Source organism: Ranitomeya variabilis, chromosome 6, assembly GCF_051348905.1.
Source record: "Ranitomeya variabilis isolate aRanVar5 chromosome 6, aRanVar5.hap1, whole genome shotgun sequence".
NCBI classification, from domain to species: Eukaryota; Metazoa; Chordata; class Amphibia; order Anura; family Dendrobatidae; genus Ranitomeya; species Ranitomeya variabilis.
This window is the reverse complement of record NC_135237.1, coordinates 402,182,237-402,210,045: the sequence shown is the minus strand read 5'-3', so window position 1 is coordinate 402,210,045 and position 27,809 is coordinate 402,182,237. Positions and strand designations below refer to the sequence as shown.

The 27,809-nt window shown below is 41.8% G+C and overlaps 2 protein-coding genes across 10 annotated transcripts in view; one reads left to right on the top strand and one right to left on the bottom strand.

Annotated features, from left to right (window-relative positions):
* The window catches only part of GNAL (G protein subunit alpha L), a 336,050-nt gene extending 313,630 nt beyond the window's left edge, over window positions 1-22,420 (top strand). For all 3 annotated transcript variants that reach the window (XM_077270173.1, XM_077270175.1, XM_077270174.1), the window contains 6 exons: window positions 11,353-11,426; window positions 14,426-14,484; window positions 15,250-15,370; window positions 16,194-16,324; window positions 17,888-17,955; window positions 20,068-22,420. In XM_077270173.1, the coding sequence (XP_077126288.1) occupies window positions 11,353-11,426; window positions 14,426-14,484; window positions 15,250-15,370; window positions 16,194-16,324; window positions 17,888-17,955; window positions 20,068-20,214 (600 nt within the window). In that variant the 3' untranslated portion in view covers window positions 20,215-22,420. The remainder of the gene's footprint in view (window positions 1-11,352; window positions 11,427-14,425; window positions 14,485-15,249; window positions 15,371-16,193; window positions 16,325-17,887; window positions 17,956-20,067) is intronic.
* Window positions 21,992-27,809, bottom strand: part of MPPE1 (metallophosphoesterase 1) — a 95,185-nt gene continuing 89,367 nt past the window's right edge. For 6 of the 7 annotated variants that reach the window (XM_077270176.1, XM_077270182.1, XM_077270179.1 and 3 more), the window contains one exon: window positions 21,992-24,568. In XM_077270176.1, the coding sequence (XP_077126291.1) occupies window positions 24,398-24,568 (171 nt within the window). In that variant the 3' untranslated portion in view covers window positions 21,992-24,397. The remainder of the gene's footprint in view (window positions 24,569-27,809) is intronic. The other variant, XM_077270183.1, reaches the window with a different exon arrangement.

Sequence of the window (27,809 nt, the reverse complement as noted above, 5' to 3'; positions counted from 1 at the left end):
AGATTCCTAAGTGCTGCTTGCACCTACCCCGACAGCGCCGTTTTGCATATGTTGTTTGGAAGAAGCATCACTAGTGCAATGTGTTTGAGATTACAAAGCAAAGATACAGTGCATTTTCTAAAACATACTTTGACTGCATTTTTGTACATTTTACTATACTATCTGCTTTGAATAAGCATCAGAGTTGTAACTGTGCATATAATCATGGTCATTCTGAAAAATTGATTCCTGTGCCGGAGCGCCTCTGTTCCATATTCTTCTTTTATAATGTTATAACAATAATAAAGATTTAATTTTACATTTTAAAACTTGCAAGTTTACCGTCTCTTCCTCATAACATTACCTGAGGTTGTGCAATAAACATTTTTAGTAGTGAACTTTGTTCTCGGTACTCATTTGATCAGCCTGTATACTCCCACTTGTCACTTCATACCTTAAAGTATAATAGTACCTGCATGGACTAGTACCTGCATGGATGTGTCCCATCAGCCCATTTGGCTCCTGAGCAACATTCCCCACAGCATTGCATAGCGCCAACACCAAGTGAACAGATCAAAAACGTCACCTTTCTGTGTGCCTAGACATTGTCATAAATCAATGCAATCAAAATTCTTCAACCAACACAACTAATATAACAATTGGTTTTTCCAAATTCAACACACAATTTCACTTTAAGGCCATGTTCACACTCTCGGTAAGCCAAAATCAGGAGTGGTAGAAAAATGCAGAAGTGGTGCATATGTTTCTATTATACTTTTTATCTGATTGTTCCTCTCCCGATTTTGTCTTACAAATACTGATGTGAAATACTAAGCTTGGGAACGTAGCCTTACTGACTACAACATCTCAAAATTCTTCAACCCCCTGAATAGAACCCCTTATAAGAGCACACATTTACAAACCATGTGCTGTCTCCAATGCGCCTGACACAACTAATCAAGGGCTTCATGAGTTACATCAGGTTTGCTTGAGATAAAACACATCAAATACCTCGACTAGCCAGCGATTTCTTGACTGTGACATTAGATTGCATTTTAGAAATATGACTAAGGTTGCATTCTCATTGGCCAATTGTGAAGGAACACTCCTTTCCCAAGTTGCTCATATGTCTGGTGTAATGATTCTAAGCTGGCTTAAAAGTCATTGTGTTCTCTGCAGTACTTTGTAAAGAAGACTGAGGCCATGTGCACACGTTCAGTATTTTTCGCGTTTTTTTCGCTATAAAAACGCGAAAAAAACGCTTCCACATGCCTCCCATTATTTTCAGTGTATTCCGCATTTCTTGTGCAAATGTTACATTTTTTTCCGCGAAAAAATCGCATCGCGGGGAAAAAAAAGCAACATGTTCATTAAATTTGCGGAATTGCGGGGATTCCGTACACCTAGAAATGCACTGATCTGCTTACTTTCCGCATGTGGCTGTGCACACCATGCGGGAAGTAAGCAGATCATGTGCGGTTGGTACCCAGGGTGGAGGAGAGGAGACTCTCCTCCACGGACTGGGCACCGTATAATTGGTAAAAAAGAATTAAAATAAAAAAGTCATACTCCCCTTCGATGGCCCCCGCAGTCTTCCCGCCTCTCAGGTGCACGCTGCCGCTTCCGTTCCTATAGCTGGTGTGTGTGAAGGACCTGCGATGACGTCGCGGTCACGTGACCGCGACGTCATCGAAGGTCCTGCACACACCATCTATAGGAACGGACGCCGCTGAGGAGATCGGCTGTCTGCAGAAGGTGAGTATAACCATTTTTTTTATTTTTTGTATTATTTTTAACATTCTATCTTTTACTATAGATGCTGCATAGGCTGTATCTATAGTAAAAAGTTGGTCACACTTGTCAAACACTATGTTTGACAAGTGTGACCAACCTGTCAATCAGTTTTCCAAGCGATGCTACAGATCGCTTGGAAAACTTTAGCATTCTGCAAGCTAATTACGCTTGCAAAATGCTAAAAAAAAAAAGCGGAAAAAAAACGCAAAAAGAAACATGTGGATTTCTTGCAGAAAATTTCCAGTTTTCTTCAGGAAATTTCTGCAAGAAATCCTGACGTGTGCACATACCCTTATGCAGTACAGAATAAAGACAGACTGTGCGCAAAGAACAATCATATTACCAATCTTTCTGTGCGAATAGCAAGTGTGGTCAGCATGTCTATACAGGCTATTAAACAACAGCCAGTCGGACAGTATTGGCTCACCCTTAAGGCAACGCACGATATTGACAGGTTTAGCTAACAGCCTAATGTGTATAGGGGCCCACAACATATGTTTGTCTGGAGAGATAAGGATCCAGCCTGTCTGATTTTGGACTGCCCGTCCTTTTGTTCTGTAAGAGATAAGCCACTGATGGAAACGTGTAAAGTGTATGGTGGGAGGGAGGGCTTTAAGTTACATAAACTGCAATATTATCTTGAAGGAGCTCGTTCAGAATAATCTTGCAATCTATACAGGCTGCCGATGAACAAGCAAAACATTTTTTTCGTCAGGTGAAATTTATTTTTTTTTAAAGTGGCTTAGTAACAATCATTCTCAGCAGCACATTGTCCTGTGTAAACAGGACTTGTGCTGCCAAGAAAAATGGCAGCCTATGTGCACTGAATGACCTATTACAGATTGCTTATCATCGGTGGTTAAGTGCCGCACAACCTGTGGATCAAAATGTTAGGGCATGTTAGGTTAGGTTAGTCTATGGGTTGAACAAGATGGACCTAAAGTCTTCCTTCAACCTTAATAACTATGTTACATTGGCTAATGTAAATAAACTCTTAGTAAAGAGATCAGTGTTAAAAAAAAAAAAAATCATTGCCTTACACATTCAAGTGGGATACAAGAATATTCAAAGACAATGAATGTTCCTAGAGACCCAGCTGGAAACACCGTTCATAAAAGTTCAAAGTTATAGGAATACTGGCTGCACTTCCTGGACATGGCAGGAAGCGGTCACCGGCAGCCACCAGATTCCTGAGGATTCAGTTTGTCAGAAACCATTGAGTGACTGCAAAACACCTGCAGCAAGATTTGGTGGCAGGAAGCACTAAGGTTTCAGTTTTACAGTAAGATGCTTACGAAGTGCTGAATGTCTATTCCCGAACTACAAGGCGTACACTTCTGCTGACCCACAGGAACAAGAAGCTACTATGTACTAAACCATATAAGCCACAGAAGTTTTGAGATTCTGTTCTGTGAAACAATGAAACTAAACTATGGATCAGTATTGTGTCTGGAGGAGGAAGAATGAAGCATAAGCTGAAAAGAACAACCTGCCTGCAGGGAAGCATGGTAGTGGCTAAGTTACACTCTTCAGCTGCTTTGCCTCCCCTGGCACTGTAAATCTGCAGATGTGTTCAATCAAGTATTTTAGGCAAAAGTCTTTACTACTTTGAGGAAGCTGAAGCTCAAGATTTCGTTTCAGAAGTCCCGGACGATTCTGGAGTGATGTTAGTTTCCTGATTTGACCTTCAAAGAAGATCTATGGTGAGATTTGAAGAAGGCAATTTCAACACACAAACCAAAGAATATTTTGTGTACTATAGGCCATTGCCCTTGAAGAGTGTGTTGTGTCTGGCTATGCATCATGTTTTCATGACCTGCTGCAAAGGAGCTTTACTAAGTACTGAAGTCGCTTGTCATGAAGGGGATTGATTATTTTGATTTTGCAGTAAAAGTGTTTGGTTTTTAATTTGGTGAAACCACTTGTTATATTATTGGTTCAGCTATTTAAAATAGTTTTTGCTTGATTGGTTTATTGCAAACAGCAGGAAGTTAGTCAATTTTGACAGTGAATTGAATTTTCAATAGAGGTTCAGTAACTTGATTGAAATTGTTAAGTTTATTAAATTTATTGGGTGTACTCTCAAACTTTGGCTCTATGCTCTGGCATGTGCATAAGGCTACTTTCACACATCAGGTTTTTCACCGCATGCCGGTTCCGGCGTCGCGCCGCAGCACTGGATCCAGCTTATTTTGTGAAAACCGGATGGGACGGATCCGATATTCTGCCGGATCCGGACATCGGATCCGGCAGAAAACCGGATCTGTCCCATCCGGTTGGCATCCGTCCGTTTTTTCATCCGTTTTTCGACGGATCCGGTTTTTCAAAAACGCCCCCTGACATGTGATTGGCCCCCTGAAAACTATATATACAGTGTTCCTACAGCCCATCAGTGACAGGTTTGAGAGGAGCAAGATACAGAGCAAGATGGATGGCATTATTGCGAAGATTCTGCAGAACAACGTAGATTTCATCGTGGAGGCGAATCGATTGAAAACAATTGTTCTTGAGAAGGAGCGAGAGAGACAGCGCATCATGCGTCTGTGCCGACGCCGTTTGTGGATCCACCCCATCACGGCACAGAGAATGACGCGGGGAGTCTTTTCCACTTTATACATGGAGCTACGAGGAGACCCAGAGAAGTTTTTCAGCTATATGCGGATGAAAGCGGAGAACTTTGTATTGGTTAAGCAGGTTGAACATCTAATAAGAAGGAGTGATACCTATTGCAGATTCTCCATTACACCGGCTGAGCGTCTGATGGTCACTCTTCGGTAAGCATTCTTTTTGGATGTACTCTTGTAGCGCACTTTCATTGATTGATATTTTGAATTTGTAGTAATTTCTGCCTTGCTTTTGTTCACAGATTCCTAGCAACTGGAGAATCCCTGTCTTCACTACATTTCCAGTTCAGACTGGGAATTTCAACCATATCTGGAATAGTGAGGCACACTTGCCGTGCACTGTGGGACTCTCTGCATGAAGAATACATCCCACATCCCATAATGCAGACTTGGTTGGAAGTAGCTGACAGATTCCAGGAAGTGTGTCAGTTTCCCAATTGCTGGGCGCGGTGGACGGGAAACACATCCGTATCGTGAAACCGGCTGGTTCTGGATCAGAATATTTTAATTATAAAAAGTACTTCTCCATTGTGCTGATGGCCATCGCCGATGCGGATTACAAATTTGTAGCGGTGGATATTGGGGCGTATGGGCGATCTAATGATTCGCAAGTTTTCAAACTGTCTTCTACGGGGCGGCATTTGTATGGACAAACCTTTCAATTCCCCCCCCCCCCCAGACCACTGCCTCAAACCTCTGAGCCACCAATGCCTTTTGTTTGTGTTGGGGATGAAGCCTTTCAGTTTTCAGAACATCTTTTGAAACCCTACTCCAGCTGTGGTTTAAACAATACTAAAAGAATTTTTAACTACCGACTCACTCGTGCACGGAGAATGGTGGAGTGTGCGTTTGGGATCTTAACCGCCAAATGGAGAGTTCTACTGACCGCTATTAACTTGAAGACAGACACTGTGGATGAGGTAGTGAAAGCGTGTGTTGTCCTGCACAATTATGTTATATCCAAGGAACAGCTTTCCATTGAGGACCAGTCTGAACAAACCACCTTAGCTGATTATAGCAACCAAACGTATAGAAGTTCTGTGACTGTTTCCTGAACTCTGGATCAATTTGCAGAATATTTTATTTCACCCGAAGGAAGAATAGACTGGCAGGATGAGAGAGTTTGAACTATTTGTCTTTTTCCTTGTAAAGCAAGTATTTTACCTTTTACCCAAGTTGTGTACCTGTTTGGTTTTACCTTTTACCAAAGTTGTGTACCTGTTTGATTTTACCTTTTACCAAAGTAGTGTACCTGTTTGGGTTGTACCCAAAGTATTTTACCTCTGACCAATAAACTTTCTTTAACCAAAGTGTTATCTATACCTTGTAAAGCAAGTATTTTACCTTTTACCCAAGTTGTGTACCTGTTTGGTTTTACCTTTTACCAAAGTTGTGTACCTGTTTGATTTTACCTTTTACCAAAGTAGTGTACCTGTTTGGGTTGTACCCAAAGTATTTTACCTCTGACCAATAAACTTTCTTTAACCAAAGTGTTATCTATACCTTATAAAGAAAATACAAAATGGCTTTAAACAACATAATTTTTTTGTTTAAAAAAAAATTGCAATAAAACTATCTAATTTTGCAACACAAAAAAAAACTTTATTCTGCTGAACACAAAACTATAGATTTGAATAAGTTGGGGTGGAGAGAGTGCTGGAGGGGCTGTCGGATAGGGACACTTCGACAGTGGGAGTGTGGAGAGAGGAATGTGTTGGTGGTGGGGAAGGATCAATAGGTAGTGGTGAAGGAGTGGAGAAGGCAATTGAGCGGTTGGACAGGAAAGTGGGATTGGGGTTAGGAATTTGGTAGGATGGAGGGGTGTAGGTGATGTTTTGGGAGGACTGGGAGGCAGAAGTAGTGATGGGTGGAGAAGAGGGTTGGGAAGGAGGTGAAACAGGCTGGTGGTAGTGGCCAGGGAGAGGAGGCGCGGATGAAGTGGTATGGGTCGGGATCATCATATTGGTGGGAAGGGGCACGGGCGGGACGCTGGTAGTGTGGCTGGTGGGAAGGGGCACGGGAACGCTGGAAGTGTTGTGGCTGGTGGAACGGGGCACGGGCACGATGCGGGTGATGGTGAGGTTGGTGGGATGGGGCACAGGCAGGTTGGTGGTACAGGTCAGGAGGATGGTAGTGGCTGTAGTGATTGGCAATGGAGGAAGGGGGGGGCAGTTGCAGCATGGGTGGCAAGAGTCTCTGCTCTTGAGGCAATGAGCGCTAGAGTAGACTGGCAGGATTCCATTACTTGCATCTGCTGAGAAGCAGATAGCGTCTCCATTTGCTCAAGTACCGACTGAAAAAAATTGTTGTTCGGTGACCGTCTTGCCTCTGAACGCATCGTTAACAGAAGTGTATGCATCTCGAGTATACTTTTATTTATTAAATTAAAACCTTCAGCCATTTGCGCGGACAAAACTTTCAGACAGTTCTGGAATGATGCGTTCAGGTGTAAGAACTCGGGCGCATAACTCTGTACCTGACCCCTCTGCCGAAGGCGCCCCGATGCTACAGGTGTACTAGAGGTGGCAGCAGCAGAGGGGTGGGGTACATGAAACGCTATATCCTCACCAGCAGATACATGCAATGGAACCGGCGAGGATGGGACAGAGGGATCCGATGTGTGGGAAGGTGCAGAGTGGGAAGGTACAGAGGGGTCGTCATTGTCAAAGTGTCCCTCGGTGGCGGCCTCCTGAGGGATCGCCCCAGAAGGATTCAACTGTGCTGCAGGCTCCCGAGTGCTCCCGACGGTGCTGTGGAACAAAGGAAAAAAACAAACAATTAATATACTGTCATTGCATGGCCCTGGCTGAAAGAGCAAAAGAGGTTTAGACATGTTAAATATTGGTTAGTACATGTGGTGGGTAATATTTACCTTCGTGTCACCATCGTTGACTTGAGGAACGACAGGGCTTGGGCATACTTGTATTTGCTCCTGCGTCCTCCAGATCCACTCGGGGCCCGCATCTCTTTGTTGAACTCCTTCTTAAAGCGATCCCTGATCGACCGCCACCTTTTCACAATCCTCTCACCTGTTAAAATAGGAGAAACACAAAAATTGGTTAGAAACAATACTTCTTAGAATGCATCAACAAAACTGAACTGTGGATACTTACGTTCTTGATTCTGGGCCTGAACATCGAGGTCCTCCCACCTCGCTATAAGCTCTTGGCAGATTTGCTCCCAGAGTCGACGGGTCACTGTGATATCAGCGTGGCGGCGGTCACCCATGTTCCACAGCGGCTCCCTGTCTCGGACAAGATCGATGAGGAGGTCAATATCAAGGCCGATCTCCTCACCATCACAATCAGGAGCACACTGTGAAGCCTGTTATAAAAAAGGGGAAAAAAAATTAACACAAAATTGTAAACATAGAAATCCTCCAAAAAAACAAAATAAACATATATACATACATACGACGGCCGCCACGACTCTCACGCCGACGACCCTGGGAGCCACTGGAAGGACCTCTGGATCGAGCACCAGAATCCGAACTCTAGAAGAAAAATAACATAAAAATTATGTGCTTGTATGTAGCCTTTCTATGTGTTGTGTGCCATGTGATATCTATAATGATCATTTTTATGTGTTGTGTGATGTCTGAATTTATCAGTTTGTATGTGTTGTGTTCTATCTGTAAGTATCTTGTGTTGTGTGTAGTGTTAGGTTGTGGTTCCGCGATACATGAAAGAAAAATACCAATTGTGATCCCGCTCCAGGTCTTTCTCCACCCCTTCCCTCTTTATCTGGGAGCACCTCTTGGACTGCGGCAGCAGCTTCAGCAGCTTCCCACAAAGAAAAATGGCAAAATACAATAATATATACACGTACACACATACACACATACACACACACACACACACACACACACACACACACACACACACACACACACACACACACACACACACACACACACACACACACACACATACACACACACATACACACATACACACACACATACACACACACACACACACACACACACACACACACACACACACACATATATACACACACATACACAGACACAAGAGGGAGAGAGCGAGAGATAGCAAAATTATGTAAAATACATATATTTACCTCAGTGCGCTGCCGATGGGAGGGAGGGCTCTCAGAAGAAGATATGGCTGCTCTGGTACGGCTTGGCTGGCTGTGGCAGGCTCCGCTCTCAGGCTTGGTGGCTGTGGCAGGCTCCGCTCTCAGGCTTGGTGGCTGTGGCAGGCTCCGCTCTCAGGCTTGGCTGGCTGTGGCAGGCTCCGCTCTCAGGCTTGGCTGGCTGTGGCAGGCTCCACTCTCACGCTTGGTGGCTGTGGCAGGCTCCGCTCTCAGGCTTGGCTGGCTGTGGCAGGCTCCGCTCTCAGGCTTGGCTGGCTGTGGCAGGCTCCGCTCTCAGGCTTGGCTGGCTGTGGCAGGCTCCACTCTCAGGCTTGGTGGCTGTGGCAGGCTCCGCTCTCAGGCTTGGTGGCTGTGGCAGGCTCCGCTCTCAGGCTTGGTAACTGTGGCAGGCTCCGCTCTCAGGCTTGGTGGCTGTGGCAGGCTCCCGCTCTCAGGCTTGGCTGGCTGTGGCAGGCTCCGCTCTCAGGCTTGGTGGCTGTAGCAGGCTCCGCTCTCAGGCTTGGTGGCTGTGGCAGGCTCCGCTCTCAGGCTTGGTGGCTGTGGCAGGCTCCGCTCTCAGGCTCTTCAGTCTTGGCAGGGTGTGGGCTCTCTGGCTGGCAGTTTATGGCTAGAAATGAGTGAGGGCCTCATTGGTATTGGTTTATATATACAGTGGGGCAAAAAAGTATTTAGTCAGTCAGCAATAGTGCAAGTTCCACCACTTAAAAAGATGAGAGGCGTCTGTAATTTACATCATAGGTAGACCTCAACTATGGGAGACAAACTGAGAAAAAAAAATCCAGAAAATCACATTGTCTGTTTTTTTATCATTTTATTTGCATATTATGGTGGAAAATAAGTATTTGGTCAGAAACAAACAATCAAGATTTCTGTCACTCACAGACCTGTAACTTCTTCTTTAAGAGTCTCCTCTTTCCTCCACTCATTACCTGTAGTAATGGCACCTGTTTAAACTTGTTATCAGTATAAAAAGACACCTGTGCACACCCTCAAACAGTCTGACTCCAAACTCCACTATGGTGAAGACCAAAGAGCTGTCAAAGGACACCAGAAACAAAATTGTAGCCCTGCACCAGGCTGGGAAGACTGAATCTGCAATAGCCAACCAGCTTGGAGTGAAGAAATCAACAGTGGGAGCAATAATTAGAAAATGGAAGACATTCAAGGCCACTGATAATCTCCCTCGATCTGGGGCTCCACGCAAAATCCCACCCCGTGGGGTCAGAATGATCACAAGAACGGTGAGCAAAAATCCCAGAACCACGCGGGGGGACCTAGTGAATGAACTGCAGAGAGCTGGGACCAATGTAACAAGGCCTACCATAAGTAACACACTACGCCACCATGGACTCAGATCCTGCAGTGCCAGACGTGTCCCACTGCTTAAGCCAGTACATGTCCGGGCCCGTCTGAAGTTTGCTAGAGAGCATTTGGATGATCCAGAGGAGTTTTGGGAGAATGTCCTATGGTCTGATGAAACCAAACTGGAACTGTTTGGTAGAACACAACTTGTCATGTTTGGAGGAAAAAGAATACTGAGTTGCATCCATCAAACACCATACCTACTGTAAAGCATGGTGGTGGAAACATCATGCTTTGGGGCTGTTTCTCTGCAAAGGGGCCAGGACGACTGATCCGGGTACATGAAAGAATGAATGGGGCCATGTATCGTGAGATTTTGAGTGCAAACCTCCTTCCATCAGCAAGGGCATTGAAGATGAAACGTGGCTGGGTCTTTCAACATGACAATGATCCAAAGCACACCGCCAGGGCAACGAAGGAGTGGCTTCGTAAGAAGCATTTCAAGGTCCTGGAGTGGCCTAGCCAGTCTCCAGATCTCAACCCTATAGAAAACCTTTGGAGGGAGTTGAAAGTCCGTGTTGCCAAGCGAAAAGCCAAAAACATCACTGCTCTAGAGGAGATCTGCATGGAGGAATGGGCCAACATACCAACAACAGTGTGTGGCAACCTTGTGAAGACTTACAGAAAACGTTTGACCTCTGTCATTGCCAACAAAGGATATATTACAAAGTATTGAGATGAAATTTTGTTTTTGACCAAATACTTATTTTCCACCATAATATGCAAATAAAATGATAAAAAAAACAGACAATGTGATTTTCTGGATTTTTTTTTCTCAGTTTGTCTCCCATAGTTGAGGTCTACCTATGATGTAAATTACAGACGCCTCTCATCTTTTCAAGTGGTGGAACTTGCATTATTGCTGACTGACTAAATACTTTTTTGCCCCACTGTAGTTCTGGGGGCAGGCCAATGGGTTCTGAGCATGCTCAATGTAAAAATCCGGATCTGGCCACCAGATACGCCTTTTTCCGGATCCAGCGCAATCCGGCGCCAATATACATGCATTGCAGCGAAAAGCCGGAAGGGTTGGATCCGGCCCTTCAGGCTTTTTCGCCGCAGACAAAAAACGTTACAGTAGACGTTTTTTCCAGACGCCGGAATCGGAATTTTATCCGGATCTGGAAAAAAACGGAAGGAACGCTGGGCCATGTGGCGCGATCCGGCGCTAATATAAGTCAATGGGGGGAAAACCGTTTCCGGTTTTTATTTTTTCCGGTTTTCCTCTCAAGAGCCGGATTTAGCCTGAAACAAAAAGACGGATGTGTGAAAGTAGCCTAAGAGACATTGTTTGCCACTGTCTGGCGGTTAGAAATTTCATATGATCGTAACAGAAAACACCTCTGTGTACCACTATAGAGTCAGATAGAACGTTTGTAGACTTCTATGGCTTATTAAGGCTGCATACATTTACTTGCATGTCTGAATACATATTTGTGGCATTCCTAATTCAATGTATGTTGCTGTGTTTCAGGATTTATTAAGATGCAGAGTTTTGACATCAGGGATTTTTGAAACGCGATTTCAAGTAGACAAAGTAAATTTTCAGTAAGTATAAAAACAATATTTTAATTGCTTTTTAATATGGTGTTAAAGGAATTGTACCAAGAATAAGTTGTACCAACTCATCACCTATGTAGACCCTGCAAAAGATGTATCTCAGAAGTTCTTGCTGGGTGGCAACTCAGTAGCTAAGGATATATTGAGGTACATCTTAGCTAGTAATGGCTGTATCTCGGCCTTGATAGCAGCTGCAGCAGATTCTTGGCTGAGACTAGAATCACTGCTGTGGTTTTGACCAAGCCTGAGATATCAGGGGTTAAAGTTCGCAGGTGGGTTGACAGCGTTAACCCAACTCACTTTTCACCTGTGATATCATGGGCTAGGGTGCATCTACAGCTGCTATTCTAATATCATTTTAACGCTGCTGTAGCTGCAATCAAGAATGAAAAATGCCCTCCCCACTGACTTCAGACAGTGTGAACGATGGGGAAGGGAGGAACCAGGGGAGCAATGATGTATGATCTCCTCCTGTCTTTTCCCTATGTAACCCATAAGTTTAAAGCACCACTCCAGTGTTTTTTTATTGCACCGCTGGAGTGGTGCTTTCAGTGTGCTGTAAGTACACTGTCTCATACTCACCTTCTGGTGTTTTCATCTGCTTTCACTCCCGTCTGCTGTGATAAGTGATGTGCCTGCAGCTCCAGTGTTTCATGGAGCTGTGCGGAGGTCACTTTTCAATACAAGGCTATGAGAGCCTCCTTCTGGCCTCCCTCTGGCTCTCATAGACTTGTATTTAGAGCTTGTGATGTAGATTCTGACTTCTGTCCGGTCAGAAGCTACTGTCACAAGATGGCTCTGCGGCATCGGAGCAGTGCTGAAAAACGGTGACTGACAGAGGGTGAGTATATGATGAAGTGGCATGGGACTTGCATTTAAAGCCCCGCTGAAGTGGTGTTTTAATGTAGCATACCAGCAAAGTAAAAAATAAAAATACTACACATATTTGGCATTGTTGCATCTGTGACCACACAAACTATAAGGTTATGTTCACATGCACCATTTTTTTACATCCAAAATGTTTTTTTTTTTTTTTTTTTGCATTAAAAACACTGCGTTTTGCACTTTCTCACTGGTTTCTATGTGTGAAAAAGACTGACAGAGTTGACATGCTGCAGATTTCAAAAACACTCCAGTGCTGAAATTGTCAGGAAAGGAAAAAAAAAGCGTGTACAGGAGATTTTTGAACTTTCATAGCTTTGGCTGATATTAAATGCTACGTGTTTTTATGGAGTATTATTGTGAGAAAGTAATTAAGCAAAAACGATACATATCCTTGGTATTGCCGTGTGCATAATGACCCACACTATAAAATGAGCACGCCATTTATCCTGCTCAGTAAACACTATAAAAATAAATAGCAGCAATTCTGGATTTGTTTTTTGTATTTCCCTTTACTACTTCCAGACCAACCATGGATTTTAAATGTCCTGGAAGGCCACGTTCTACTCTACAGTACAGTGGTGGTCTAAAGTGTTCCTATACAGTATGGCAGCTGCTCAAGACCGCAGTGCTTTGGGAGTGGGGGAGCCAGCTGTCGGACACAGCCAGACTCCCCATAAAGAAGGCAAGAAAGTTATCTTGACCACTGTATACATAGAACTAAATTTGTTAAGAAAAGAGGAACAAATTTTAAAATGTGTTTTAGTACTTAAACAGTAGAGTACAGCAAAAATTGATGGTATTACCGTACTCTGGAGAAATTGGGTTACGACTTGTAGGCAGGTTATTATTATTATTCCTAACGAAAATAAAAAAAAATAGAGCCAAAACTACATTTGAATGAAAAAAAGACACTTGAGAATTAAATCTACCCCTAAAAAATTGGTTTTTGAAACATTCTTGTGTTTTGTTTTTTTTTTCTTTTAAATTTAAACCTATTGCTCTAATTTTACAATTAATGTAAAGAACAATATGTCACATAAAAATCTGCCTTCAAACCACTGGGATACAGAGAGGCTTTTCAAACTTTTTTGGTATTTCCAATACTTCTGAATTCATAGATATATAAAATATAGACTTGCAAGTGTTGTCCTTGGTGAGAAGTATGAGCTCAGCACCCCAGTCTGCAAAGCAATAGTGTTAGCCACCGAGCCAATGTCAAAATGGCTGGAAGCGCTTGTTAAGTGCCGCTGTCAGAGTTTGACAGCGGCATATAACTAGTTAATAGTCCGATGGCGGAAACAGGTTAACACTTAACTCCACTTGACAATCAAAACTTTTTAAGGGGAGAATTGAGTTAATTTAGATCAGTATGAAGGCCGGACTCTCATATAACAGTTTGCTGCAGTTTTTCAAGGTGGGGAAAAAAAAGCGTATCTCATTCAAATTGTATGTGACAAGTATGGAATTATGGGATTTGAAATACTTGTTGCCATTTGTTGTCTTTTTCCTAGTTCTTCAATAAGAAATATTCCAGTAAAGTTTAATCTGCCTGACATTATTTCTGACATTTTTTGCTGTAGTTTTCCCTCCCGTGTTGTAGCTTTAGGTGCAAGGAGTATTTCACTTGCTTAGTTGTAAAGCCTTAGCGCAGTGTCTATAGGTAATAGGTGCAAGTTATGGTTTAGATAATGTCCACACACAGCGCGCAGTCCATACATTGTGTATGACGGAGGCAGATATAGACAGAACTGCTATGAGATTGGTGCATTCCAGACTTGGATCCTTCAGCTTTGCCTTGTGTTGTCATATTTGCCATTATACCATGTGTGGGGACTGGAAATGGTGGCGTTTTCTAAATAGATAGAATGAATTCATCTACAGATTTCTGTAACTGTTTTTTTCGAATTACACTTTCTTGTTTAATCAATGGTAAACTACCGCATTATGGGACTTCAGAGGCTGCTCTTTCCAGAAGAACTTGTGCCAGTATAATTATGATTGGGGCACCCTACACAGGGCCCAGATCCAGGCAGCATCCACCTGTCATTCAGTGCTACCCTAATTCCTTTGTGCTGACAGAATGTTACTTGTCTTTCCAACAGTATGTTTGATGTAGGAGGACAAAGAGATGAAAGAAGAAAATGGATCCAATGTTTTAATGGTAAGTGGCTACTTCCTCCATTTTGTCATTTTTCTGTTCCAACAAGTTGCACTCTGGTAAGGAATTTGTTGTAAAAACTCAGTCTTTGATGCTGATACCATAAAATGGGACACTTTCTTGTCTTGCCAAATTTGTGTAGTCATCATTTACTAGTCTAACAAAAAATGGTGTTACATGAACCAACATGACTTTACTGCCAAACCAAGGCCATGACGCCCATTGCATAAGTGTTCTGTGGCAGCAAAATAATTACTGTTCCTGCTTTATAGATCCATTACTGAGCATCTCAATAGATGAGCAAGGTTTAGAGAAGATAGTAACATGGACCTACATTTCTATTATTGAACTGCTTAATAAAGGGGTTGTCCGTCTTTGGAAATCCTCACATCGCATGAACTGCGCACTTTCAAGATTCTCCAGTAACTCGCTCAAAACATGTGTATTGAGCGAGGCTGCACACAGTCTAGTCGGAATCCTTTTATGACTGGCTGATCACTGGGGGGTTGTGTGGGAGCCACAGGGATAAAGTGGGTAAGCTGCTAGCACAAGTACACATTCATTGTGTACCGGCTCCACACGGCCCCAGGAGTCATAATGTAACTGAGAAAACTTTTATAGGTCTCTACCAACCACCATGCCAGGTGCCACCATACAAGCGTTCGGATGGAACAGAAAGACGACATTTCTTCATTCCTATTAGGTCTGTTCTGTTGGGGTATGTATTTTGCCAGCTGGTAACTGACACTGCTTACCCCTCTTTTCTAGATGTCACCGCTATAATTTTTGTGGTTGCGAGTAGCAGTTACAACATGGTCATTCGTGAAGACAATAACACAAATAGACTACGAGAAGCACTGGACCTGTTCAAAAGCATCTGGAACAACAGGTAACGTTGTAGACAGCTTTTACAAACATTAAATCTGTGCTACATGTAATTTGGATGTTGGCAGACTATGTTCACACGTTGCGTTTTTGCACCCTTTTTTATGCAAAGTTTAAGATGCTTACAAAATGCAGGTTTTTTGCTGCGTTTTTGTTTTTAACTGCTTTTCTTGTCAAGGTACATTTCTCTTGTGCACGCTGATAAAGTTTAGTGCATAAAAAAATAATCTGATTCACCTCTATCAGGTTTTAGGGCCAAAAACGCTGTGAAACATGATACCTGCATTTTTTGCACAAAGCAATGGGTGAAAAATGCTGAAAGAGGTGAAATGTTGAATTTTGCAAAAATGCAGCTCTGTGACAAAGCAGTCAGGAAACAAAAACCAAAGAATCTCATAGACTTTGCTGGTACTGTGAACCGCAGCTGAAAATTTGCATTAAAACGCTATAAAAAAAATCGCAACACCTTAGAGTACTTACTTTCTACAAGGTGTCAGAAGAGACCTGGAAACCTGACAAATATAAGCAGCCTGGTGTTGTGGGATTGGCTGCAGAGTATCTTTCAAAAAAGTAATATGATCCACAGACAAATGTAAGAATACATATTTTACCAAAAATTATCCAAGTCAAGGGATTGGCACACCAGAAGTACAAAGGTGTGAAATTTTGTCTACAATTGAGGAGCTGTAGTTGTGAGATTGTGTGATGCCGTGTGTCCTCTACACAACACTGTTGCTCCTTGATGGGTATTCCTGTTGTGGTCTTTCAAGTAGGACCTCGGTGCAGGTATGCTTGCTCTCCCTCACAAATGTTTTATATGTCGACAGGTGGTTACGGACTATATCTGTCATTTTATTTTTGAACAAACAAGATATGCTGGCTGAAAAAGTCTTGGCAGGGAAATCAAAAATAGAAGATTACTTCCCGGAATATGTGCGCTACACTGTACCCGATGATGGTAAGTAAAAGTCAATGTGTACCAAAGTAAGAGATTATAATGAATCAGTTACTACAATTTACCTTGATGGATGTGATGGCTGTTGGCCATTTTGATTTTCCATGCAGCCCCCAACAGAAGCAGAGTGTAAACCATTATGGAAAGAAAAAGAAAAACACTTGCCAAGTATCACAAACAATTTTGTTCAAATGATAAGCATCTGCCCAAGTGGTCAGCCTCCCTCTGCCAGACGGTGGTGGCTTGTGCCAGTGGTATGTCACCATTGTCTCAGATGGGACTCCACCTTCTCCAAAAGAAAGACGTAAAACTGATACTATGTTTTGTACTGTGAAAACACAAGATAGGAATAATGTACACAAGCACCTCAAAAAGTAATGGTATAGGAGCAGTGGTGTTGTCGAATATGAGCCCTATGCAGAATCACACACCAGATGTGGGAAAACGAATAAAAGAATGTCACCGCGCTGGATACAGGGAGCTGCAGTGAGTGTTGATGTGCATAGAACTGAGGGGCATAACAACACTGCTAATCAGGTGGCAACAAATGGGGGTAAATCACTGATATATAGACTGATTAGTGTTGGAGGACAAATGTGCTCTAGTGGGATTAGATGGTGGTCTATAAAGTCCTGATGGGTTAGGCACATGCTGACCCAAAGAGCAGTAAGGCCATGTGCCCACGCTGCGGATTCCATTGCGGAATTTTCCGCCGCGGATTTGATAAATCCGCAGTGCAAAACCGCAGAGGATTTATCGCGGTTTCTATTGCGGTTTTCTCTGCGGGTTTTCACCTTCAGATTTCTATTGGAGCAGGTGTAAACCCGCAGCGGAATCCGCGCAAAGAATTGACATGCTGCGGAAAATAAACTGCTGCGTTTCCGCGCGTTTTTTTCTGCAGCATGTGCACTGCGGATTTAATTTCCCATAGCTTTACATGGTACTGTAAATGCATGGGAAACCGCTGCCGATCCGCAGCAAAATCCGCAGCGTGTGCACATACCCTAAAGGATATATGAACATCCTGGAGTCTGTGCTGTAGAGAAGTCCAGAGCTTGTATGATGGTGTATTACCAGGGCCAGATGGCAGATAGCATCCCTGGTAAACCCCGTTCTTGGGTTCCTGGAGTTAATGCGTGCCTTTTCTTGTACAGGGTACTGTGGCCTGGGAGAACCATGGGACCAACAGTTTTGGAAAATCACAATTTTCCTTTGTCAAGGGTGTCTTATTTGCTCTTCATAATAAAGTGCAAACATGGCAAACCAAAAAAAGACTGACCTGAATGCAATGCTGATACTTATTATTCTTACAACTCACTTATGTGAATAATTATCATGCAAAGACCACCCTTGTACGGGCCTTATCCAATGTTGGCCACAAGCTTGTTATCTCATAAGGTGTATCAGTAATTCCCTTGGGCATGACCAGGAACTAGACCCATAAGTTTTGGAAATAAACCACCCGAGCAAATGGGACTAGAAGTTCACACTAATTGTTCTGTTTGGTTGTTGGAATCTGCATTTTTCTGTCTATATTATTCTAAACTGTCTAAATATTTGTTGCAGCAATACCAGACGTAGGAGAAGATCCCAAAGTGACGAGGGCCAAGTTTTTCATTAGAGATGAATTTTTAGTAAGTGATGTTGGTACTTGGTTAAGCTCTTATTTTCACACACTAATGAAGTTCAGTGTTAATTGTATCAAAATCACACATCTATTGAATACGAAATATTTCTGTAATCTAAAAGAAGGATATAGGTGAAGGCATATGATAAAAATCTTTAAGCGCCTTACAAGTTCCACAAATTATTTTCCTGGTCACTTAAAGCCAACTCGTAGGCCGGGTTCTGGCTGCTGCATGACAAGGGTCGCATTTTTGTTTTACATTAAAAAAATTTAAATTGTTTTTTTATGCGTATTCTCATAAGTATGGCCATTTTGTACATGTATTTGTAAAAGAGCAATTTAAAAAAGTATATTTGAGCTGCTCCATTCACTTGCATTTTTCTAAGGATATGCTCATCTCAACAATGTCTTATTTCAATGCCCAGACCAAGTAATCCAAATTGTATGATAACCTGCTCATATTGGGTGGTCCTATATCCAGCTTCTGGCAGGCAGATCATCATTTACCTATTAGAGCAGGGGTGGGTAATCTTTCTTCTGCCAAGGGCCATTTGGATATTTATTCCATCCTTCGGGGCCGTACAAACTCCGCCCACAAAGTGCATCCTGACTCTGGCACTGGTTTCAGGACGTAATCTTTCATTGCATGCCCTTCAGTAGTGAACACTGCGTGTGTTTGCTAACAGAGCAAGAAGAAATTAATGCGTTGGTTGTAATCAAAATACACCTCCCTGCCCAAGAATGTAGTCCCTGAGAATCTGCCCGGGGGCCTGATAAAAGGTCATTGAGGGCCGTAAATGGCCCTGGGACCTGAAGTTCCCCACTCCTGTATTAGGCCGGCGTCACACTCAGCGTATGTAAATACGGTCCGTTTTTTACGGCCGTAATACGCAGAAAAGTCCCCAAAATAGTGATCCGTATGTCATCCGTAGGCAGGGTGTGTCAGCGTATTTTGCACATGGCATCCTCCGTATGTAATCCGTATGGCATCCGTACTGCGATATTTTCTCGCAGGCTTGCAAAACCAACATCTAATGGATTTATGTGCTCAAATGTTCGTTAAAACATATATACATATATATATATATTCTGTATTTATATTTAAAGGGCCACTGTCACCCCCTCCAGCCGTTATAAACTAAAAGAGCCACCTTGTGCAGCAGTAATGCGGATAGCGCGCACTTCCCTTTAGCCCATACCAGCGGCGATACCGCGTGGCTCCTGATTTACTGGGCGGATAGTGTCACTTGTGACACACTTCCCTGCATCTGCAGACTGTCCCTACAACCTGAATTCTACATTTTCAGGCTTTTTTCTGATGCAACTTAGGTCTAACCTTTTTTGGGGGCTCCTCCAACATACTAGTAACTTAGCACACTGATGAAGGTCCAATAACGACCGAAACGTTTGTGTATAACTGTATGTATAATAAACCCCCATTTTGCATCACAACACGTCTGGAGTGTGCCAGTCACTTGTAACTGGCAATTGAATTACCGGCTTTTCTCTCTAACACCGGTGCGTATTTCTCACAGGTCACACTGCTGGTCCGTGTGTAATCCGTATTTTTCTCGCCCCCCATAGACTTTCATTGGCGATTTTTTTTTTGCGCAATACGGTGACAAACGCAGCATGCTGCAATTTTGTACGGCCGTACAAGACCGTATAATACGGATCCGTAATATACGGCTGATAGGAGCTGGGACATAGGGAATCATTGGGCCGCGTGTTATGCGTATTTTACGGGTGTATTTTCTGCGCTCATACGTCCGTAAAACTCGCTAGTGTGAGGCCGGCCTTAGAGGGAGAATCTACTCTCTTTACAAACCTTGTGCTGAAAAGGCAGCCCAATTAGTGTGTACAGCGTGTACATAGCAGAAATATGAGAAAAGCGGCTCTTAGTGTGAAAATGCTTTAGAAAATTAATATACACGTTATCGCAGAATATTGGGAAAACCAGTCTGCTTTGTGGAGAGAACCTAAAATGTCGTATTGATCTTAACTTTTATTTTGCAGAACATTAGTATCACAGTTTGTTATAATGCATTTGTGCTCTTGAAAATATAAATGGTATTAATGTGAGAATCTAAAAGGAGACATTTTGTTTTTGTTTGCGCAGAGGATAAGCACGGCAAGTGGCGATGGAAGACATTACTGCTACCCTCATTTTACCTGTGCCGTAGACACGGAGAACATTCGCAGAGTTTTCAATGACTGTCGAGATATCATCCAGAGAATGCACCTCCGCCAATATGAACTCTTGTAATCGTTCTCACCGTGGAGCCTGTGGTTTTAAATACTTTGCTACTTTTCTGTCTCTTTCCTCTGTACTGCTCCACACAGGGTGGAATATCCCCACAGCGCACTTTTTCTAGGCTTCTACCCTTTTATTTTGATATTTTTGTTCAGAAAGGTTTTTTTTCCCCTCCCTAACTTTTGTGTTTTATGAGAGAGGGCATTTTCTGTCCTTGTTTTGTCTCACAATTTTTTTTTTATATATATATCATTCCACTAAACCAGTGCTGCTCACTCCCGTAACTAGGAAACCTATTGGCCTTTTATCAGAGCATAGATTTAAGCTTTTGCAACTTGTGTATCCTTAGTAAATCTAGCACTTCTCACTTTCGCAGCCACTTTTGTAAAAGGCGGGATCATAAGGTAGCCCCCCCAATTCTATCTTCACATATATAGTGTGCCCCCATACTGTCACTTCTGCAGCTTTGCCGGCTGAAGAATTCTTGCACGCCTCTTCTAGCTAGGCTGAGCATGCAATGGGCAGATGCTTCTCATATCCCCTCCTGCCACATTACATCCCGGGTACAGTTACACTCAATACTACAAGATCACCCTAAATTCCTAGGGGGTGTTGGTATCTTTTAAAATGTGCCTATAAGAAATGTAGTCTACACATTTTGTGGACAGAGCTAATATATTTATGCTATTGATTCACAAGGATCTGGTGACACCACTGCAGAACGGTGTACGTCGCGCTTCGGTTCTAGTGATCTGGATGGTTTGCTGTCCGTTCACTTCACAAAATGGAAACACTTTAGCGTGCACACATTGTGGAAAGAAATGTGGGTCCTGGAAGTTGTGGGCTGAAAGGCAAAGATGAAGCTTCATGTTCTCATTGAGCAGTCGCCACTGGATTGTGCTGCCATCGAGTCTGCAGTAAGATTGTAGGCCGGGTCGGAGGATGGGTTTGATGGGAAGACACAAGAATGATTTTATTTTCCAATGGGAAATAATAACAATCCCTCTACACACTCCTAATTATTTAGAAAACTGTTACATAGCTGTCTGTGAAAATGCAGAGATGAGCTAGAGATGCAATGTCCTGAGAGGCAATATCAAGTTGTTGTTTTCTTTTCTTTTTTTTATATCACAGACTGCACCTTTCTAAAGTTCATGTTATTAAACGTTGATATAAAATATATATATATAGACAGAAAGAAATAAATTATATAAGGATTTACATATTTTAGAGCCAGGGAAAACGAAGTCGCCCCTCTGGGGTAACGATGAGATGCGCTGATTTCAATAGAATACCGACGAAGAGTCTGACCTCTTCGACAGAGAAGGGACAAATATTTTTTTAATAGTAGCTTTGCTTTAAATGGCTCTCAGAACAAGAAAGGTTTAATACCATTCCACTAAGCCTTGGGCTACCTCTGTTCTTCTAGCATTTTTTTTTATTATTTTTTTTTTAACTTACGGGCTCTTGCCCTTGCAAATTATACCCTGTGTGGGTTTACTTTATTTTATTATAGCTATTTTTCTTTAACATGACACTGAAGAGTACTTGATGGAGGAAAAATGAAATAATGCACTTTGTATCAGGTAAAAAAAAAAGAAAAAAGAAAAAAAAATGAACAACTGTCGAGGAACTACACATGCAATGTAGCAGCACCAGAAATATTTATTAATGTCCCAGGTTCAGCATTTGTTGAGTTGCAGGTCAACTGGTCAAGTGACCTCTGCTCTTTGCGCCTTCAGGGGAAGGGAGAGGCTTGTAAGACATTGCAGAGCAGTGGGCTGCAGGCCTTTTGTGACACGGAGGAGTTGAAAGCATTTTTCTGGGACAGTACATAGACTAGGTAATGAAGAGGCAAAGTCAAGCAATTTTTTTTACCTTTTATTTGTTATGGTGTATTGTGGCTAAGTGTTTCTGCACACCTCAGGCATTCAAACTGCAGCTGCTTTCAGCCTCTCACGTCAAGGCAGAAAAGAGAAGAAAAAAAGATAAAAATATATATATATATGAAAAAAACAATTACCACCCTCACTGATATTATGCGTTCTGTCCACAGATGATCTTTTTAGCCTTAGATCATTACTGGGCGTTAGTCCTCTATATAGATAATTTTTTTTCTTTTCAATTTTGTTTAACTGCTGGTTTATTATAATGTACAGATGTAAAATGTAATATTATTTTGTACAACTTTATTGAAAAAAATAATACTTGTAGAAGATCTTTGTGCCTTGATTATGGCTGTACCTGTAAAATGAGCTAATATGTAAGTATGTTTTTGATTGCGCTGTACAGCTTGATGTCAAAACTTGCCTGCAGCTGTGACTGCGGGTAGGAACTATCTGTAGAATTTAGTTTTTTTTCTGGTTTATATAAAAAGAAGGAAATGCTCTTTAGTACAAAAAAAGAAAAAGACGAAACAAAAAAAATTAAATTATGCAAATTAACCACTTACCTTTACAAATAAGGTCCTACAATGACCAGTTGTTGCAGCAAACATGCCTTTTTTTTGTTTTGTTTTCCCTATGTTTTTATGTGCAGGCGCTGGAGGAAGTGGAGTCTCAGCTTTAAAAAAAAAAATAATAATAATAATATTGGAATCCATTTGTGTTTCAATTGGAACCAAGGATTTATTCAAAACTTTAAAGATTTATTTTAGAAAATCGTTTTATTTTATAAATTTTTTTTTTTTTTTTGCAACATGGATTTAGCATTCACACAATTGCCACAAGAATACTGTGAATGTTTCAAGGAAGCGATACTATGGCTGCACTGGGTAAAGCTTTCCTACTTTTATCACAGCGGCAGCGACTGTCATTGTGCCAGGTGGTAACATGATGTTGTTGAGGAGGAGGAAAAACAAAAAGATTGAAATCTCTGTCTAGCCTGATAAATTACAAGATGACATTTTAATTTCTCTTTTAATAAAGAGACACATTAGAAAGCTGGTTTATTTTAAATATAATAGAATTGACGTGTGAATATATTTCTCAAACTTGAATAACTTATGCAAATGTTCTCTATAAAAAAAGTTGTGGTACAATACTATATATGTGCGTGTATATATAGGTATACACACGTACAAAGAAAGAACTGCTGTAGCAATAAGGCATGTCCTTTTTAGTAACTACTACACTGCTTTATATTTTATACTTGGGTGTTTTCTATATGTGAGTCTAGATTATCTTTGTCAAGAGATAACATGTACATTGTCTAAATTTACTATTGCAATAACAGCGGTTACAAGTCTTTCAAGGGGCCCCATACATAAGATTGCTGTCGGACAAACTATGGTTCAGTTGGCAGCTATCTTTCCCTACTCCTCCATACACAGAAACTCTCCTGTGTTCTCTACTAGCAAAAAAAAAACCATCGTCAGGTGAGATGATCTTTCGGTTTCCCAAAAGATCATTGTTCCTGGCAGCGCATCCTTCAATGGAAACAGGATCTGTGTTACTGAGAACAATCTATCACACCTCATTCCGTCTCCATCTGAAATGCAACCTGCTAGTGTACATAGACCGCTGATTGGCAATGTCGTTTACCACTATATTATTTCAGATTTGTTGATTACTATCTGTCCTCTAGTTACCATCTATGTACCCATGTATTGGGAGGTGTCGTGGTATTTTACATGCAATGGTAACTAAAGAAAGTCTGGAAGATTGCTCAAAAGTTATCAAAATCACATAACATCTAACAGACCAATAACCTTTTTGAAAAATCATTTTTATGTATCCGTCCCAATGGATCATATTTGTACATTTTATCATAAGTTAGTTGACTAGATCATAATGTCCTTTTCCTCTGGCTAAACCCATATAAACAGCTAGGACTGCTCATGACAGATTTAAAAAATATAATAATCCTAGAATGTTATAATTTTTAACCAAACTGAATATACAAAATGAATATCAACAACCACATTTATTCTTCTAAAAATAATCTCCGACACTGAGCACGGACCTTCACGTTGGCTTCAGCAATGAAGAAGGACACTGTCCATCAGATGACTTGAAAGTCCCACCACGCTGGGCAGATACGGGCTGTGCTGCGGCTGTTACATCAATGAATTTTCTTTTCTTAATTTATAGGTAACAATCACATTGTACAGGTACATAATTTAATAAATATATATTTGTAAAATGCACTGGTCTATTGTAGAGAAAAGTAAGCTCAGACTTGATCTAATGGAACATTATACTGGCTTTTGTTTTGTGGCGTAAAGTGATTTTAAAAAATTCAGTGGCAGCCAAACAATTGCTGCAGAGAAACCGAGCGCTCCAGCTATACAGTAGATGTAGATGACCGTGTTCTCTGTTGGTAAAAAGCATTTTTCAAGGGAAAAATTTTCATCTGTTATCAATCCCTAGAAAAGAGGAGAAGCATTAAGTATAAAGCTCCAAGAAGTTCCACTTATCCTGCTGTGTTTTTAAACATTCATATCCAGCAAAATATATAAAGCAACCACTACAAAAACAAAATCTTCAGTCTCCAAATGGGTCAGAGCAAACCGTTTTGCACAGCATATGCCAAGGTACCTGGCACTTTCAGTTTACTGTTAACGTAATCTTTGAAGAACTTATAAAGAACAAAAAAAAAAAAACATAACTAATGCAGATCAGAAAGACGACAAATGCTATTGTCAACTGCACTCTAAGAGGAATCTGTTAAAATGTAACCGTTTAGTTATTTCATAAGTTAATGTACCTAAAAATAAATGGACCTGGAAAAATAATGGACCTGAAAATAAGCAACTTCATCATATATCAGCTCAGAGAAATCTGCATAGTCTTCTTCCAGGACTGATCTTACATTCTCAATTCACAGGTAAAATCTGTAGTCCGTGAAGACAGATTGTTACATTACCATCTCCTATGTGGGCAGGAGAAGGAACTCTGTCTATGGTCGGGGTCAGACAGTGATGCGAGAAACTCGCGCTTCAATACCCGGCTCTGCTGCTGGCACTCGGGCCCGAAGTGTGCGGCTGCATGTATTTCTATGCTGCTGAACGCTCCGGTCCCGAGTGCCGGCGGCAGTGCCGGGTATTGATGCAAGAGGCTCACACTCAAGTCTGACCCCAGCCTATAACTTCTCCTACCGAGAAATGATGATCGGTCCAGAAGGAGAAAGAAGCAGATTTCTCTTATAAGATATATGACAAGGTTGCTTATTTTTACATGTACCATTGATTTATAAAAATTAAAATAATGGTTACTCTTAAAGACAAAACACTGTGGATGTTGAGTTTAGGTGTGAAGGGAAAGTAGATTTCTCCAATAAGATACAAAATATTGAAGTTTCATATTTGTATAATTTATTTATACATAACATATCCATTAACATATAAAGGGTTATAATTTCAGTAAATAAAAGATTATCCACTATAATGAATAATTTTTCCAATATACTATATAAATGCCTTCTAAATTTCAAGATGAAAGCTTGCGGTCATTGAAGACTAGCTTATCGTGTGGAAAAAGCTCTGTCCTGGACTTACAACAACAATGCACGTGCTCAGCTAATTACACCAGAGTTTTCAGAGCTGTGTAACAATCACATGATCAGACTATGACACAGTTGTATAATTTATCAAATGTGTTGAATTTTCAGTCGCACAAATGTTTTTGGTTGTGCGATTTAAGAGAACTAGTGACGCCTTGCTCATACAACTAACAGTAGAAGGCTACCACTAATCTACTCTTCTTGACCCCTTGGCCAGATGATTTATAACATAGATAGGTCTCTGCCAGCTGCTGTTCTCTTTACCATAAACTTAAACTCAATTTGGCAGACCAAGTCTACTCCACTACAGAAAGTCTCGGCTAATAGCCAGTAACTGTTTATAGCTTCCTTAGAAAGTAGTGATGAGCGAGCTTACTTATCATGTAATACGAACCTGCTCGTGTATTATTAGAGCATCTCGGGCGTGCTCCAGCGGCTGCATGTGTTGCGGCTGTCTAACTGCTGAGGATCATGCAGCCATGGGGCTCGACCATGTTATTCGAGCATGCCGAGATACTCTGATAACACCCAAACATGCACAGATAACACAATATCCGAGCACGCTCACTCATCACTATTAGAAAGCCAAAAGTTGTTTTTGTGAGCAAGAAATCTCTTCTGTGTATGGTCAAAAGTGTGAGATTTGACATCTGCTTCAGCCCAAATTCAAAGCCAGCGTTTGTGATAAATCCATCAGTGATTCACATCCCATGCATGTGAATGTGATTTCTGCAACCCATTAACATGCAAGAGAAAACCCATGTCCATAGGGCCCTGTCTAATACTATAAAGTGAACGGAATGACATTAGAGTAAGCACTTCTATCCCAAGGGGTCCAAAGGAAGAACCCAGAAAACCTATTTGCTAAAGGTATGTTGTTCTTTGTTTTAGGTGACTGATACAGCTGTATGGCAGCTATAGCTGTATGGTACATGAATCCATTTAGCAGATACTTTGAGCTATTCATGACTTATGCCATTTTAACGCATCTGTTTGATAGTTAAGTGCATCAGTCATCTATAGACTGATCCCATGAGATGCGAGCTAACAATGCATTTGTGACAAGGTTACCATAAGTCTTCAGGTGCCATGATTAGGAATCATTCAATCTCCTTTTATTGCATAAATTGGAGGCATTTCTTGGCTTATACAGTGGTGCTTGAAAGTTTGCAGATAGAAGGTTAATCTGCAGGTTCATAGCGTTCTTACGCCGTGTTTTATTCTCCCAGGCAGCATTTGGCTTCCAGTCATAGGGGCGGCCCTGGCACGGTTTTAGTCATTTTGTCCCAGTACTGACTGACAGCCGATTGTAATGTTGAGCCAGCTTTGTCAGCACCGGGAGAGTGGTTACAGCCGCTGCTCTCTATGCACAGAGCAGTGACTAAAACGTGGTGCCGATGCTGCATAGTGTCAACCCCATATCTGCAGGTTACTAGTGTTATTTCGCATGACTGGCTCCCTTTAATTGGGTTTTCTCGTTTGCAGAAAAGTTGTCCTGAAGAGCATTTTCTTAAGGAGGGAAAAAAAAACAACCTGCTTTATTCACGCTCCCCAGGTCAGGCGCTGAGTCTCTGCTGCAATGATGTCACGTCGGCGGCACTGCAGCCAATCCATGACTTCAGTGGCTCATCCATGTTTACATGCGCATAGCTGCTAAGCTCAGTTATTGGTAATGAACACTGGGAACAGCAGGGAAGATTCAGAGATGAACCCAAGTACATTGAGTAAAGCAGTTTGTTTTTTAACATCAAAGTGTGCCTGGGGATTCCATTTTATGGAAAACCCCATTAATAAGTTTATATTATTAGTAGTGATGAGCGAATATACTCGTTATGCGAGATTTCTCGAGCACGCTCAGGGGTCCTCCGAGCACTAAAAAATACTCGGAGATTTAGTTTTTCTTGCCGCAGCTGAATGATTTACATCTGTTAGCCTGCTTGATTACATGTGGGGATTCCCTAGCAACCGGGCAACCCCCACATGTACTTATGCTGGCTAACAGATGTAAATCATTCAGCTGCGGCAAGAAAAACTAAATCTCCGAGCACTAAAAAAATACTCGGAGGACCCCCGAGCGTGCTCGGGAAATCTTGAGTAACGAGTAT